The 15,484-nt window shown below is 47.9% G+C and overlaps 1 protein-coding gene across 2 annotated transcripts in view; it reads right to left on the reverse strand.

The window, feature by feature from the left end:
- Window positions 1–15,484, reverse strand: part of FBN3 (fibrillin 3) — a 160,482-nt gene that overhangs the window by 83,629 nt on the left and 61,369 nt on the right. For both annotated transcript variants that reach the window (XM_087922591.1, XM_087922592.1), the window contains exons 14-22: window positions 14,308–14,583; window positions 9,934–9,987; window positions 9,075–9,200; window positions 6,683–6,808; window positions 5,621–5,740; window positions 3,966–4,103; window positions 3,817–3,867; window positions 3,295–3,420; window positions 1,373–1,600 (exon numbers count right to left, since the gene is read on the reverse strand). In XM_087922591.1, the coding sequence (XP_087778717.1) occupies window positions 1,373–1,600; window positions 3,295–3,420; window positions 3,817–3,867; window positions 3,966–4,103; window positions 5,621–5,740; window positions 6,683–6,808; window positions 9,075–9,200; window positions 9,934–9,987; window positions 14,308–14,583 (1,245 nt within the window). The remainder of the gene's footprint in view (window positions 1–1,372; window positions 1,601–3,294; window positions 3,421–3,816; window positions 3,868–3,965; window positions 4,104–5,620; window positions 5,741–6,682; window positions 6,809–9,074; window positions 9,201–9,933; window positions 9,988–14,307; window positions 14,584–15,484) is intronic.

A 15,484-nucleotide genomic window follows, 5' to 3' on the forward strand; every position in this document is an offset into this window, starting at 1 on the left:
ATCCTTTTGGGAAGAGCAGGTAAAGGTGCTTATGGAAGGATATCCTTACTGTACCAGACCACAGAAAGCGAGTTCTGTCCATGATGAAGCTGCTTAGGTGTAGCAGAGAAGAAACTCAATTCCAGACAACTGCAATCCTCTTTCCTAGAAGTTCATTACAATTGAACCTTGTTGGATGTAGTATCAGCCGGTTTGGACCGGTTTGGACATACCGGTTGTGGAAATTTTGAGTAGTTCAGAGAACTGGCAAATACCATCTCTGGCTGGCTCCACCCACCTGCCTCCGCCTCTCCTATATTCCCTTGCTTTTTTTAGCTCAGCTGATTCCCGCACCTCAGCTGAGCTAAAAAACAGCACAGCTCACCAGTTGTGATGACCCAAAGGGTCGTGGCACAAAGGCAACCCAGTCAAATAAGCAAGAAGAGTCCCTTTATTATCTCCAACTTTGCCCCCAATGTCCAGGTTACCTTTGGCTGGAGAAAAACTCTCCCAGGAACAGCCTTTGACTGCAAGAAAATTCAGTCCAAAACATGGTCAACACAAACTGTAACTTAAAGTCCAAACAAGCCAAACTGAACTAATTAACTTGATAGGGCAGGAGAAGGAATTTCAGACTTGAAAGCATAGCAAAACTCACACAATTGGGAAACCAGGAACACAGATAAGCCACGACGACACAGGATAAATTCACGATTTGCTCCCAACAACTTGCTGTGCGCAACTTCCCTTTTTAAACACTGTGTTCCCAGTTGCAGCTCACGAAGGGAATCGGGGCCCTTTCCTCCCCTATAAGCCATGCAGTTCCCATTGGTTCCTTCTCCGTTCCTCCCTGCATGCCCTTGGATGAAGAGGGGGTGGGCCTGGGTCTTCCTCTGAACTCCCTCACCCTTGTTCTACCTCTTCCCTGCTCTGCCCAGCCACACTTTGCCCTTCCCCAGTTTCTTCCACAGCCAACGGAGCCACACTCCCACTCCCTGTCAACGATTCGGCTTCCCCCTCTGAGTCAGGATTCCAACAGGGGCATGACACTAGCGTTGATACAGAAGGCGGTCTTTGAGCCCTGTGCATGCAAGCGTGAAGTGCGCTCTCAGAACCGGTAGAAAAACATTGGAAACCCACCACCGCACGATGCATTCAATCAAACACTTGCTGCAAATTATTCCGTTTCTCGGCCAATAGCCCAGCACTGTCGGCATACAAACTTGCTTCTCCAACCCACACATTTCTAATTCCCCCCCAGCAGTGGGTTTAAGGGGGATCCTCACTCCCCACTTCAGGCTGCCCATTGATTCTCAGCTCTCCTTAACTTCCATCTTTTCCCCCATGGATGGATTTTTTGCAATCGCAGAAATTCCGCACCCGCTCCTCGCACCTTTGTAAAAAGGCCTGCCGGATAAGACGTCTCCCCTGTTAGCAAAGCCGGGTCCCCGTGGACAAATGGCTTTGAATTCAGCCGAGCCGGGCTTCGGGCATTCCTCGCAGTCCTTGCCCCAGGCCGCCCCGACGGAGCAACAGCAAAGGTCAATACGGTATTTCCCTGGCAGCGCCACGGTGCACTCATCCTCGGCCCACTTCATGTAACACTGCTCCAGCCGCACGTCTGGATGGGGAAGAGACGAGAATGAATGGAGAAGTTGGAAAGCTGGGGTGAGGATTGCCCTTAGTGAAAAAGAAGAGTGGGGGTTTTCTTTCTTTCTCTTTCTCTCCCTCCTTTCCTCCTCTCTCCCCTTCCCTTCCCTTTCTCTTCCTTTTCCTTCCACCCATTCCCCTTCCTCCTCTCCTCTCCTTCCCCTTCCTCCTCTCCTTTCCCCTCTCCTTCCCTTCTCCTCTCCTTCTCCTTCCTCCTCTGCTTCCTCTCCCCCTTCCTCCTCTCCCCTCTTTCCCCTTTTCCTCTCCTTCCCCTTCCTCCTCTCCTCCCCCTTCCCTTTCTCTTCCTTTTCCTTCCACCCATTCCCCTTCCTCCTCTCCTCTCCTTCCCCTTCCTCCTCTCCTTTCCCCTCTCCTTCCCTTCTCCTCTCCTCTCCTTCTCCTTCCTCCTCTGCTTCCTCTCCCCCTTCCTCCTCTCCCCTCTTTCCCCTTTTTCCTCTCCTTCCCCTTCCTCCTCTCCTCCCCCATCCCTTCCTCTACCTTTTCCTTCCAGGTATTCCCCTTCCTCCTCTCATCTCCTTCCCCTTCCTCCTCTCCTCTCCCTTCTCTTTCCCCCTCTCCTTCCTCCTCTCCTCTCTCCTCTCCTTTCCTTCTCCTCTCCTTCTCCTTCCCCTTCCCCCTCTCCTTCCCCTTCTTCCTCTCCTTCCCCTTCCTCTTCTCCTCTCCCCACTCCTTCCCTTCTCCTCTCCTTCACCTTCCTCCTCTGCTTCCCCTCCCCTTCCTCCTCTCCCTTTCCCCTTTCTCCTCTCCTTCCCCTTCCTCCTCTCCTCCCCCTTCCCTTTCTCTTCCTTTTCCTTCCACCCATTCCCCTTCCTCCTCTCCTCTCCTTCCCCTTCCTCCTCTCCTTTCCCCTCTCCTTCCCTTCTCCTCTCCTCTCCTTCTCCTTCCTCCTCTGCTTCCTCTCCCCCTTCCTCCTCTCCCCTCTTTCCCCTTTTTCCTCTCCTTCCCCTTCCTCCTCTCCTCCCCCCATCCCTTCCTCTACCTTTTCCTTCCAGGTATTCCCCTTCCTCCTCTCCTCTCCTTCCCCTTCCTCCTCTCCTCTCCCTTCTCTTTCCCCCTCTCCTTCCTCCTCTCCTCTCTCCTCTCCTTTCCTTCTCCTCTCCTTCTCCTTCCCCTTCCCCCTCTCCTTCCCCTTCTTCCTCTCCTTCCCCTTCCTCTTCTCCTCTCCCCACTCCTTCCCTTCTCCTCTCCTTCACCTTCCTCCTCTGCTTCCCCTCCCCCTTCCTCCTCTCCCCTTTCCCCTTTCTCCTCTCCTTCCTCTTCCTCCTCTCCCCTCCCCACTCCTTCCCCTTCCTCCTCTCCTTCCCCTCCCTCCCCTACCCTCTTTCCTTTCTGTATACCTGTTGCAGCACCCCCAATGGTTGCCGTGGCACAGAACTGAGGGGCTGGGGTTGGCTAAGCAGACACGTCTCATCTGACTTCCCTCACAGGGTCGTCGCAGGGATTAAATGAACAGGGAGACTTCCCTGATCTCTCAGCCTGCCCCAAGGCAAGGTGAGATACCGAAGGCATGACACGGGTGTTCCAGGGTTTGACAATATTTGCAGCGCTCCTCTCCAGCTTAAGACTGGAGTTCCCACAGATCAAGATTTCAGCGTTCCCCAAAAGAAGAAGGTGGCCAGATAAGATATCTCGCCCAGTCCTCACCCACGCAGGTCCGGCCAGAACCATCCAAGGTCAAGCCTTCTGGACATTCACATCGGAAGGACCCTGCCGTGTTCACACAGTGGCCATTGGGGCAGACGCCCGGGAAGACATCACACTCGTTCACATCTGGTGGGGCAGAGAGAAAGACCGGTTGTAGAGCCGAAGGTCCTGCTAGGGCTCGTGGCTGGGACAACCCTAGAAGACCTCCCTATTGTTCTTCTCAAAGAACACCATTTCCCAAACTGCTGGGAAATCTCCCCTCTGAGCAGAGCTGAGTTGAGGTCCTGTCAACGCTTGAGTGGTCCAACTTGAGAAGAACCTGGTGGTGACGTTCTTTGACCGTTCCCCGGTGGGGAAGGAACTTTCTGCCCGGTTCCACGGCAGGTTGTCTCCGAGCATCTCCACAGCCTTCCTCCCGAATCTCTCAGAGACAACCAATTCCTCTTTCTCGGAGATTGAGGTGCTCCACAGCCAGCCCCTCAAGAAACAAGGCAGGGCTCACCAACCAGAGATGGAAGCTACCTTCACAAGAGAGACCCTTCTTCCTGGCGTAACCTCGTGGACAGGCGGCATCTGGAGCCAAAGAGAGAAAAGGGGGTGAACTTTTTGGCATGGGGGCTTGTTGGGAGACCCAAAGGAAAGGACCTCTGTGGATCAGATTCCCACTTTACCGATCTCACAGCGTTCACAGGGGCTGCCCCAGGCAGCCCCTAGCGTGGCACAACATTCGGACTTCAAGGTAGCCCCATTGATGTTGACTTCACAGCGTCCTTCTTGGATGTTGAGCCAACAGGTACCCTTCATGCTGTCTGGGAGCACAGGAAAAAGCAGAGAGAGACAGGTTGGAGGAAGCAGGAGTGGTGCAGTAGCCTAGAGGTGGAGCTCTTGCCTCATAATTAGGAGGCTGTGAGTTTGATCCTAGGTAGAGGCAGATATTTCTCTCTCTGGGCATACTGAGAATATATCTGATGAACAAAACTCCACATTGGTGACAGGAAGGGCATCTGGACATTAAAACACTCTGCTAGCTCCATCCCACAAGGGATTATGGGGTCGTTAAATGATGATAATGATGACAGGTTGGAGGAGGCAAAGAGGCATCATCATACATGCTCAAGAGTTAGAAAAGGACATATCAGTTCTCACTTGCTGGTGAGAAACAGTCCAGCCAACCCATTGTCTTCCACAACTAGATGAGCCACTTCTATTTTACTGGAAGGCAGCTGTCAGGGAATTGCGCAGCAGGTATCCCAAATGAAGCCAGAGATGCTGACATGGACTTGTCATTTTATAAAAAAAGAATTATATTTAACATCTATATTTACAGTAAATAAGACAGTCAGGCACATCGCTAGATTGTCATGAGGTAAATCGTGAGGTAAATTGAAAAGGATACAGAGCACAATGAAGAAAAAGATGGGAAAAGGGAGAAACTCCCCCTTTACACCCACAGCAACCAATCATAGAGCAGATTGCCTCATACATGAGCAGACAAGATAGTCAGGAACATCATGAGGTAAATCTAAACTGTATACAGAACACACAAAAGGAAAAGGTGGGAAAAAAGGGAAACTCCCCCTTTTCACCACAGCAATCAATCACAACGCAGATTGCCTCATACATGAGCAGACAAGATAGTCAGGAACACGGGAACATCGTGAGGTAAATCTAAATGATATACAGAGCACACAGAAGAAAAAAGACGGGGGAAAAGGGAAACTCCCCCTTTACACTCACAGCAACCAACCAGAGCATAAATTGCCTCATACAGGAGCGAACTAGATGGTCAGGAACACAGGAACCTCGTGAGGTAAACAAAAAAGCTTACAGAGCACACAGAAGAAAAAAGGCGGGAAAACAGGGACACTCTCTCTCTCTCTTTACACCCACAGCAATCTATGACAGCGTAGATTGCCTCATGCAGAAGCCCTCACTCTTCGGCCAATCAACTACAACTGTGTGTTCTGGTCCATTGTACACTACTGTTCCAGCTATTAAATTAAATGACAGTTACAATAACAGAATCTTACAAGTCTGAAGGTACAAACTTCCCACCGCCATTTTAAACAGCCTGATCCATTAGAGTGGGTCCTTCCTAATTTTCTTCGCCTGACCGTCGAGTCACTGAGGGCTCCTGCCTCTCTTCTCTGATGGTTGCCTACCCAGCTTCTCTTCCCCTTTTTCCTCAAGGTCATTCACATATTGCATAAAACGGGGTGACCGTTTTCTGGCACCCCCCCCCTTTGCATCCCCCCAAATCCAGGACCCCACACCCTGGCTCTAAGGTCCAGCCCTATGACCGTCACTGGTCAGGGCAGCTCCTTACCAACACAGATGGTGCCACTGGGATCCAATTTGCTTCCGGGTGCACACTCACACGCAAAGGACCCAGCGTTGTTCCGGCAGAGTCCATTGACACAGGGGTTAGATGTGCATTCGTTGATATCTAGGAGAGAGAAAGAAAACGGTGCAACCTACAGGCAGAGAAGGGGACGGGGTGATTGTGCTCCATGTAGCAAGGTCTGGCATACATTTGTGTCAGTGGTGGGTTTCAAAATAGTTTACCACTGATTCAGTGGGTGTGGCTTGGCAGGCATGCTTTGTGCGTGCGCATACACTTTGCGCGTGCACCAAATATGCACTCTATCCCTCTGTTTATGCAGCCTAGAACTATGTCAGCTTTTTTTTGCAGCTGCTGCACATGGCTGGCTCCTATTTAAATGGTTGTCCACTAGGACTCTGAGATCCCTCTCACAGTTACTACTATTGAGCCAAGTACTACCTATATTATATCCGTGGATTTGGTTTTTCTTGCCTAAATGTTAGAACCTTACTTTTTTCATCACTGAATTTCATTTCAATCCTCCCATCCTTCCTTTCACCCATCTCCTCCCACTTGTGATTGCATAACTGGGACTTTGTCGCTTATATCCTTATGATTTTTACGGACTGTTTCCTAGTATGATTTGGTTGCTCTTTTATGACTATCATTAAGAGTTGTACCTGATGATTCTTGACAAATGTATCTTTTCTTTGATGTACCCTAAGAGCATTTGCACCAAGACAAATTCCTCGTGTGTCCAATCACATTTGGCCAATAAAGAATTCTATTTCTATTCTATTCTATTCTATTCTATTCTATTCTATTCTATTCTATTCTATTCTATTCTATTCTATTCTATTCTATTCCATTCCATTCCATTCCTATTCCTATTCCTATTCCTATTCCTATTCTATTAGTTTGTTACACAGGGCACAGTGTTCAAGTCTGTCAAGAAGAAATTAAAAGCTGGAGAGTTTGCAAGGCTCTGTCCCAATTTCCTGCCTCATGGCCATAAGCTGTTTGGGATCTACCGGGATTCAGCAGAAAACAGGCAGAGAAGTTTACCTTCGCACGTGTCTGTCTCAGTCTGGAAGACAAATCCTTTGGGGCAGCTGCAGCTGTAGCTCCCAGGCGTGTTGCGACACAAACCGTTGTCACACAACAGGCGATTGATGGCACATTCATCAACATCTGGAGAGAGAAATAAAGGCACAGAACCTGACCAACGGGATTGGCAGGCGGATGGGAGAGCAACCTATTTCCTCCTTCCTCTTTTGAACCAAAAGGACTAGCCACTTAAAAAAATATTAAGGGAGCCTAACAGGATAGGTAGACTAAACACACACAATGTGATTTAATCCTGACTTTCCTCTCTTCTTGGCCTTCCTAACCTTCCTGTTGAGAATTAGATAGAGAATCACAGTTTCCTAGGACAGAGGTGTCCATTCTGTCCACTATCAGAAGTTATTCACCTTCAAGATCAAGTTTTAGAAAAAGTTGAATAACTCTTGTGCAGCCCTTGATGTTCTCTGAACTCGGTTGTTCATTTGCAGACATTTCATTACCCAACTAGGTTACAGCATCCATGCTAGGGAGTGTGGAGTTTGTTCCCTGTTTATATACAACAGCTTGCATTGGCAGTGTTGGTGGAGTGTTGCTTTCTCCTTGGTAGTTTCCTGATTAGAATATTGTTTTCTCCTTAGTTGCTTGATTATTTCCCTCCTTGGTAGTTTCTTGATTAGAATCAAGTTTTCTGCTCGACTGTCTGGTATTAATCCCTGCTTATCTGGGTGTTCTGGCTTATCTGAATGATTCTCAGGTGTTAACAAAATGGACATCTCTGGCCTGAGAAACTATGGTTCTTGTGATGACCCAGGGTGGAGATACCAAACACACACAGTCACAGAAAACCGGTGAAGCCCCTTTTATTCCTTCACTTTGCTTCCAAGCTCTGAATATCCTTGGGGGAAGACAAAAAAACTCCCACACAAACAGTTACAAGAAGAAGGAAAAAAGCAACACAAACCAGGCGAGATAAGGGCTGGAGGATGTCCACAGATAACAGAACACACACTGGGAAGGACACCAAATTCAGAGAGGAACCATAAACTAGAGATATTTCCATGCTTTGTTTCCAGCATTCACCCATACGCATATCGTCCTCTTATTGAGTTGTCACAGCTGCAGGCCATGAAGAGGATCAAGGACCTGTCCTCCTGAGTAGACCATGTCTCTCCCTTATCCTCTCCTCCCTGCGTGCCCTAGGATGGAGAGGGGATGGGCCTGGGTCCTCCTCTGACGGCTCAGCTGGCCTCTGCCCTTCCCCAGCCTCCTCCACAACATCCGGAGCCACACTTCCACTCCCTGTCGGCTGTTCCTCCCCTCCCTCAGAGTCAGTCTCCTCCAGGGGCATGACAGTTCTCAATGTCACTCCCCCACAAGAACGGAGCTAAATTTCATCCCTCTTTGGTGAGAAGTAATAGTTAATCAACCATGGATGATCCTTCCACAGCTAGAAAACATCAATCACCCCCTTTTTCCTTGGCTCACCCATCACAGAATAACAGAACAGAATAAGAGAGTTGGAAGGGACCTTCTAGTCCAACTCTGTGCTCAAGTAGAAAACTCTATACCATTTCAGACAAATGATTGTCCAGCCTCTTCTTAAAAACCTCCAGTGTTGGAGCACCACAACTTCTGGAAGCTAGGAGTTCCACTGATTGTTTTCACTACCAGAAGATTTCTCCTCCATTCCAGGTTGCTTCTCTCCTTGGTTAGTTCCCATCCTTTGCTTCTTATCCTGCCTTCAGCTGCTTTGGAGAGGGCTTGACTCCCTCTTCTTTGGGGCAGCCCCTGACTGCTATCCTGTCATCTCTACTGTCAGGGTTCTGATGGATGCCCTGTAATGAGCCTTGAGCCAAGTTTCAAAAGAAATCCAATTATTTATTAAGAGCAACATGTCGACACTACTTTTCCCAAGGGCAGTCGGCTCTGCCCTACGTAATTTACTGCCCACCTATGACCTTGCTTCCTCCCCCTCCTCCCAGGGTGTGTCATAAATCACATTCTCCAACAGCTCCCTGGACTGTAGAAAACACCTCTCTCCATCTGGCTCTGGTAACCTGGGAAACAATCTGGAGAAAGCTATGCATGGAATGTGCTTCTGGTCATAGCAACTGAACTGCTCCTTCTTATGGCAACTCGAAAGCAAGCCGGGAATGCTGTACGAGTTGACATCTACATTTCATTAAACTAGACATGCCCAAATCCCAGCAACCGTTCTTCGCATGTTTTAGCTTCTGCCCTCTGATCATCTTGGTTGCTCTTCTCTGCCCTCTTTCCAGAGTCTATGGTTTTCAACCCACCGCCGAGCATTATAGTTTCACTGTATCACAAGGATGGGCAGCCTTGGTGTGTTGGCCCTCAGCATGGTTTTGGCTTGTCCCCTCTTACTCACCCACGCAGTTCTTCCCAGTGGGGTCCGATTCATAGCCCAGATTGCAAATACAGCGGTAGCTTCCTCGAAGGTTTTCACACATCCCATTGGGGCAAATGTCAGGGTTCAAGGCGCACTCGTTGATATCTACACAGAAGAATTGCCATCTCGGTCATCTGGCAGTCCCTCTCCCCAATATTCCCCCCCACCCCCTTTGTTCAATATTTCTCAACCGTGGCAAACTTAAGACATCCGGACTTCAACTCCCAGAATTCCCCAGCCAGGACAGAAACGTTAAGGCCAAAGACTGAGGGAGAGAAGTCAAATAACTAAATACAGGTAGTCCTCAACTTACAACAGCTCATTCAGTGAACGTTCAAAGGTACAACCACACTGAAAAAAGTGACTTATGAACCTTGTTCACAGTTACGACAGGGAGTAAAGGGTGGGTCTCTGTGTCTCTTCCCAAATGGGATAGTGGAGAAAATTAGCGCAAAGACACAAATGGAGAACAGCGGGTTCTTTTAAATAATATTGTTCTTTTAAATAACAATGAAATCATAATTATATTAATTTAATGATGAAGTCCGCATATTTTATTATTTATTATTATTATATTTATTATTGTTATTATTTTATTTACACTGAAAAAAGTCACTTATGACCAGGGGTGTGATTACCCCTGCACTCAAGTGGGTAGGATCTTAATTAGGGCTTATTTTTGGGAGGGTCGGGCTTATATTGGACACACGTATAAAAATCAAGCCCGGACTTACTTTCAGGGTAGGTCGTATTTTTGGAGAAACAAGGTACTACTATTTTCCTTCTAATATTCAGCCAGAATCTGCCTGACAACCCATAATAAGTATCAAGAACTTGCCTCGTCCGTCAGCTGTGATTCCTATTCCACTACTGCACAATGCTTGGAATTCAGCTGGAAGGAAAAAAACAAACACACACACACATAAATCAAAACAATTTTCATTTCGGAAAGTAACATCAAAAGATGTTCTGGACATCTGAATATGTGAATATCCTAGATCCTCATTGCTTTGCAAAACATAACACACAACACATTCCCTGCAGAGGAGCTTTCTCAAACGGTTTCCTAAAGAACGAGAAAGAAGTAGGCACAAATTACAATGTCTGCGGCGATAAAGTTGATGCCGTATATATATTTTTTTCCCACAGTGGGGAAAGTTATGTGGTGGCACTGCAGAAAGCCGCTGAATTTCCAGGACTTATTTTGATATTAAGGCAATTCCAGAAGTTTACAGTTTTTAATAGAATATTTGTAATTCGGGGTTGAACTGTGGGTGGGTCTTGGGTACTCTCTGAGCTTGGTGGTTTTCTTGCAGATATTTCATTACCCAACCAGGTAACATCATCAATAGTACTGGTCATTCTACCAGGGATTGCTGTCTATTTATATTCCAGTCAAGGAACGACCAACTCAGACAAACAAGAACAGCCTAATCAAGAAGGGTGATTGCACAAGGCAAATCACTGGTATATAAGCAGAGAGCAAATCCCACCCTCCCTCACACTGAGAATGTTACCTAGTTGGGTCATGAAATGTTTGCAAGAAAACAACCAAGCTCAGATATCATCAATGATTCTCCTCCTTCACCTCCTCCTCCACTCCTTCCCCCTTTCTCCTTCTTCACCTCCATCAACCCCACTCTCTTCTAGCACTAGAGATATTTCCTAGTTGGGTAACAAAGCATTTGCAAGATGTTCTCTTTTATTCAGCTTGTGTTTCTGTTTGAATCTGCCTGCTAAAATTACTAATGAAGCTGCAAATCTCCTGACTTACGGGAGAGCTCATTATCCGGAATCCTCAAAGAGCCAATTCTCTGGCCCTTGGCCACTGCCTGACTCCTGGCAATGCAATGTAAGAAGCTAAAATATGCAGACTGACATTTGCCAGTCTGTTTACGGTCCGAGGAGGGCTATCTAAGGTCCCTTCTGCAGTGGCGGGATCTCTTGGTTTGTCCTCATTTGACCCTTTCAAGAAGATACTGGGCCGCCGTTTGTCAGAAATGGTATCGGCCAGGGGTATCAAACTCAAGGCCCGCAGTTCGAATCCGGCCTGTGATGTGGTTGGATCCAGCCAGGGGTGGGCTTGAAATAATTTAATTAATTAACAACCAGTTCTCTGCCCGATTACTGGCTGGGTGTGGGCATGGTGGGCATGGCCTAGTCGGCCTCCTGCACCACCCTGGGGGCAAAAACGGGCCACAGGGGGGCTGTTTTTGCCTTCTCCAGGTTCCAGAGCCTCTCGGGAGGCCAGAAACAAGAGCTTCTGGAATGTCCAGGAAGCCTATTTTTTGCCTCTCCCCGGGCTCCGGAGGCTTTCCCTGAACCTCCAGAAAACCATTTTCACCCTCCTGATGTTCTGGAGACTCTCTGGAGGCCAGAAACAGCCTTCTGGAACTTCCAGGAGGCCCATTTTTCACCCTCTTCGAGCCTCCACACAGGACCTGCGATCCAAAATGGGCCACATGGGGACTCCCGGGAGGGGTGGGGTGGACAGGGCCAGTCAAGGGTGGGATTTGCCAGTTCACCGAAGTGGCCATAAAATTAACAACCAGTTTGCCTGAACCGGTGCAAACCGGTAGCATCCCACCCCTGGATCCAGCCCATGGAGCTGTCCTGGGGTACCCAATGTGAAGAGGAAACGCGCCAGCAGTTTGGGAAGTGGCGTCAAGCCGTCCACACCTATACAGTTGGCCACACCCACCCAGTCAGCCACGCCCATCCAGTTCCCCCCCACCCCCGAGGTCAATCACAGCCCTGATGTGGGCCCTCAATGAAATTGAGTTTGACACCCCTGACAGAAGTGGTATTCAGCCAGTTTGAACCAGTTCTGGCGTACTGGTAGCAGAAGTTTTGAGTAGTTCAGAGAACTGGCCAATACCAACTCTGGCTGGCCCTGCCAACTCGCCGCCGCCCTATATTCCCTTATTTTTTACCTCAGCTCCTATATTCCCTTGTTTTTTATCTCAGCTCCTATATTTCCTTGTTTTTTTACCTCAGCTCCTATAATCCCGTTTTTTACCTCAGCTCCTATATTCCCTTGTTTTTTTTACCTCAGCTCCTATATTCCCTTGTTTTTTACCTCAGCTCCTATATTCCCTTGTTTTTTACCTCAGCTCCTATATTCCCTTGTTTTTTACCTCAGCTGATTTGCATGGCAGAGCAGATTGCCTTGCCTCAGCTGAGCTAAAAAACAGCTCAGCTCACCAGTGCTGACCCAGAGGGCGGTTTTTGAGCACTGCGAGCGTGCGTGAAGCATACTCTCGTAGAAACGTTAGGAAAAAAGTTGGAGTCCCACCACTGATCCCTGCTGTAGGGACTTTTGCTTGGGCGGGAGGGGTGTCGGACTAGCTGACCTACAAGGTCCCTTCCAACTCTGTTAATCTGTCCTTTTCCCCATGGCTCCAGGTGGACAAGCTCACCCTGAGGCTTCCTCGCCTACGCAGCTTTTCCTGGAAGGACTTCAAACATGCAGGAAGATCACAAGGCCATTTTAAGGAAGACTTCAGAGAGGGAAAAAAAAACACCTTGCCTGGGACATCCAAAGAAAGCTGATTTTTTTTAAAAAAAACTCAGTGTAATCAGTCATTTTCCTTTCCCTCAGCCAAGTATGATCTGGTTTCTTACATTCAGGGGGGATAAAGTTTCCCTTGCACGTGCCTCTCCCCGGACCCCAAAATGGACACTAGGAGAACAAGACACGTTTACATCAGTGGTAGGATTCCAAATTGTGTGCGACTGGTTCGCATACATGTGCAGCTCTCAAAGATCACCCTTTCACAGGACTCAAAAGCTGTTTTTTTTTTTTAACTCAGCTGAGGCACGGCAATCCGCACAAATCAGCTGAGCTAAAAAATCAATGGAATAAAGAATGGAAAAGAGCAGGAGTGGATGGGTGGGGCCAACCAGAGGTGATATTTGCCAATTCTCTGAATTGGTCAAAATTTCCGCTACTGGTATACCAGAACCAGTCCCAAATGGCTGAATACCACCTCTGATTAACATGTAGGAATGACCAGCCAATCCATAATGGTTGTGAGCAACACAGAAAATACCAGGAAATTCATTTTTCCAGGTAACATCTCTTCCTCTCTCCAAAGAATTAAGAAAAAAAATATGACAAAGGGAATCTATATTGAATATTACATGTTGTGACACCTGCAGAACCACTCCTTTATTGAGGATGTCTTGCTAATGGCCTATGCTTTCTACCTGTTGTCTATTCCATTTGCACAACAGCATGTGAAATGGATTGTCAATCAGTGTTGCTACCTAAGTGGACAGTTTGATTTCACAGAAGTGTGATTGACTTGGAGTTCCATTGTATTGTTTAAGTGTTCCCTTTATTTTTTTGAGCTGTGTGTGTGTGTGTGTGTGTGTGTGTGTGTGTGTGTATACCACTCATGCATCATCACACAATCTCCAGAACCATAAAGCTTACAAACTTGAAATTTGGCCCGTATGTTCCTCTTGGCTTCTAGGGGCTCACTAAGAAAGGATTTTTCAAAATGACCATCAGAGCATTCGTATTTCCTATATTATTATTGTTATTAACATGCTCTGACGCTAAGGAGTTCTACTCCCCCTGCCCACCTGAAAAGAAATCTCTTCCCAATGCAAAACACAAGCAGAGGAGAGGAGTTTCAGTTTCAGAGCACCAAGCAGCTTTAGGACAGAACAGTTGAGCTAAGCCACGCCCAGGCTCCTTGCTGTCTCCTTCTTGCTCACACAGCAAATACTGTTTCAGTTTCCAAACAGCCCTCAACTCTCTCGCACCCTGACAGGATGCTCGCCAGATGAATACCAATGGATGCTGGTAGGCAGAGGCACAAATTTTTCCCCCCTTATTTTCCTCCCCCAAAACTAAGCCCGACTACATAGTTTCTTAGCGAAGCACACGGGTTTAGAGCTAGTAAAAGATAAAGGATGAAAAAGATACAGGATATGTTTTAACCTGGGATTTTTTTTATTTTACCAATGGCTAAATAATAAAAGCAGAGATTAGAAGTTGTAAGAATACCATTATATATAAGTAAATATTTTTATTACTATTATTATGTATATGTAAATTGACTCAGACGATACAGTGTTTATTAAGCGCTGACATACGCCAGAGAAAAATATATAAATAAATGTATTGATAAATATGTATAAAATTATATTTTAAAAAAATCTGGGATCCCCTAATGAGACCCATCTCTGAAGTGGGACTCACCGGAGTTCTTGGCAGGGCAAGGCTGGCACGGCTCCCCAAAACCATGGTCCGGATTGGCACAGCAACACTCGGATTTGGTGACGGCTCCCGGGAAGGGGCGGGCGCAGGTGCCCTTCTTGATGCCACCGTAGCAGGTGCTGCGAACGTGGGTATCCACGCAGACCCGCCCGTCCACGCCGATGGCCAGCCCTCCCAGGCACTCGCAACGGAAGGAGCCCTCGGTGTTGATGCACCAGCCATTCATGCAAATTCCCGGGGTCTCGCACTCATCAATGTCTGAAAGTAGGAAAGATGGTGGCAGTGAGCAAATTCTTTTTTTTTGTTTCCCCATCCTTGGTCGGCAGGCAAAGGAGGACAGAGCATGACACACCGACGGGTTTTTTTAAAGGCATGAAGCAACCGTGTCATTCCTTTGTGGCAAATACAGGTTGTCCTTGACTTACAACTATCACGCCCCTGTTGGGAGTCTGACTCTGAAGGAGAGATGGAACAGCTGTCAGGGAATGGGGAGTGTGGCTCCGGTGATTGTGGAGGAAACCGGGGAAGGGCAGAGGCCGGATGGGCATTCAGAGGAAGACCCAGGCCCATCCCCTCTTCAACCTAGGGCACGCAGGAAAGAGCAGATAAGGGAGAAATGTGAGTGGCGTGGTCCACGGCGGAGGAAGCGGCCCTGATCCCCTTCATGGGCTGCAGCTGGGCGGACTGGTTTAAAGGACAAACTGCACATGGCAAAGTTGCGGGAAGCAAAGCATGCATTCTTGTCTCAGAGCTTATCTGTGTTTTGGCTTCCTCCCAACTGTGGTTGCTGCGTTATCTGGTAGAAGTCTGCAATTAATCATCCTTGCCTGCTGTAGTAATTCCTTCAGTGTGTTCTGTTGGTTTTTTAAAAATTTCGAATTAACTTTACTTTGGGTGCAGACTGCTTTTTCTCCCTCAGTAAACTGTTTTCTTTAAGACTTTGATATCCTGCCTGTTGTGTCCCTGCCTAACCACAGCCCCCAGCCTGGGCTGCCATGTCCCTAGCTAAGGGGGAAGGGGTGTTGTGTCCCTGACAGTTTCCGTTATGTCTTTGGAACTGGTTGGGGTTTCCCAACCAGGTCCGCTGTTTGAGCGGGAACACCAGCCGTTCCCATTGGTTGGCTCCGTTTGACAGTCGGCTATAAAAGCCGGCTGTCGA

Source organism: Pseudonaja textilis, chromosome 1 (assembly GCF_049901715.1).
Source record: "Pseudonaja textilis isolate UNSWEBS1 chromosome 1, rPseTex1.2, whole genome shotgun sequence".
NCBI lineage: Eukaryota > Metazoa > Chordata > Lepidosauria > Squamata > Elapidae > Pseudonaja > Pseudonaja textilis.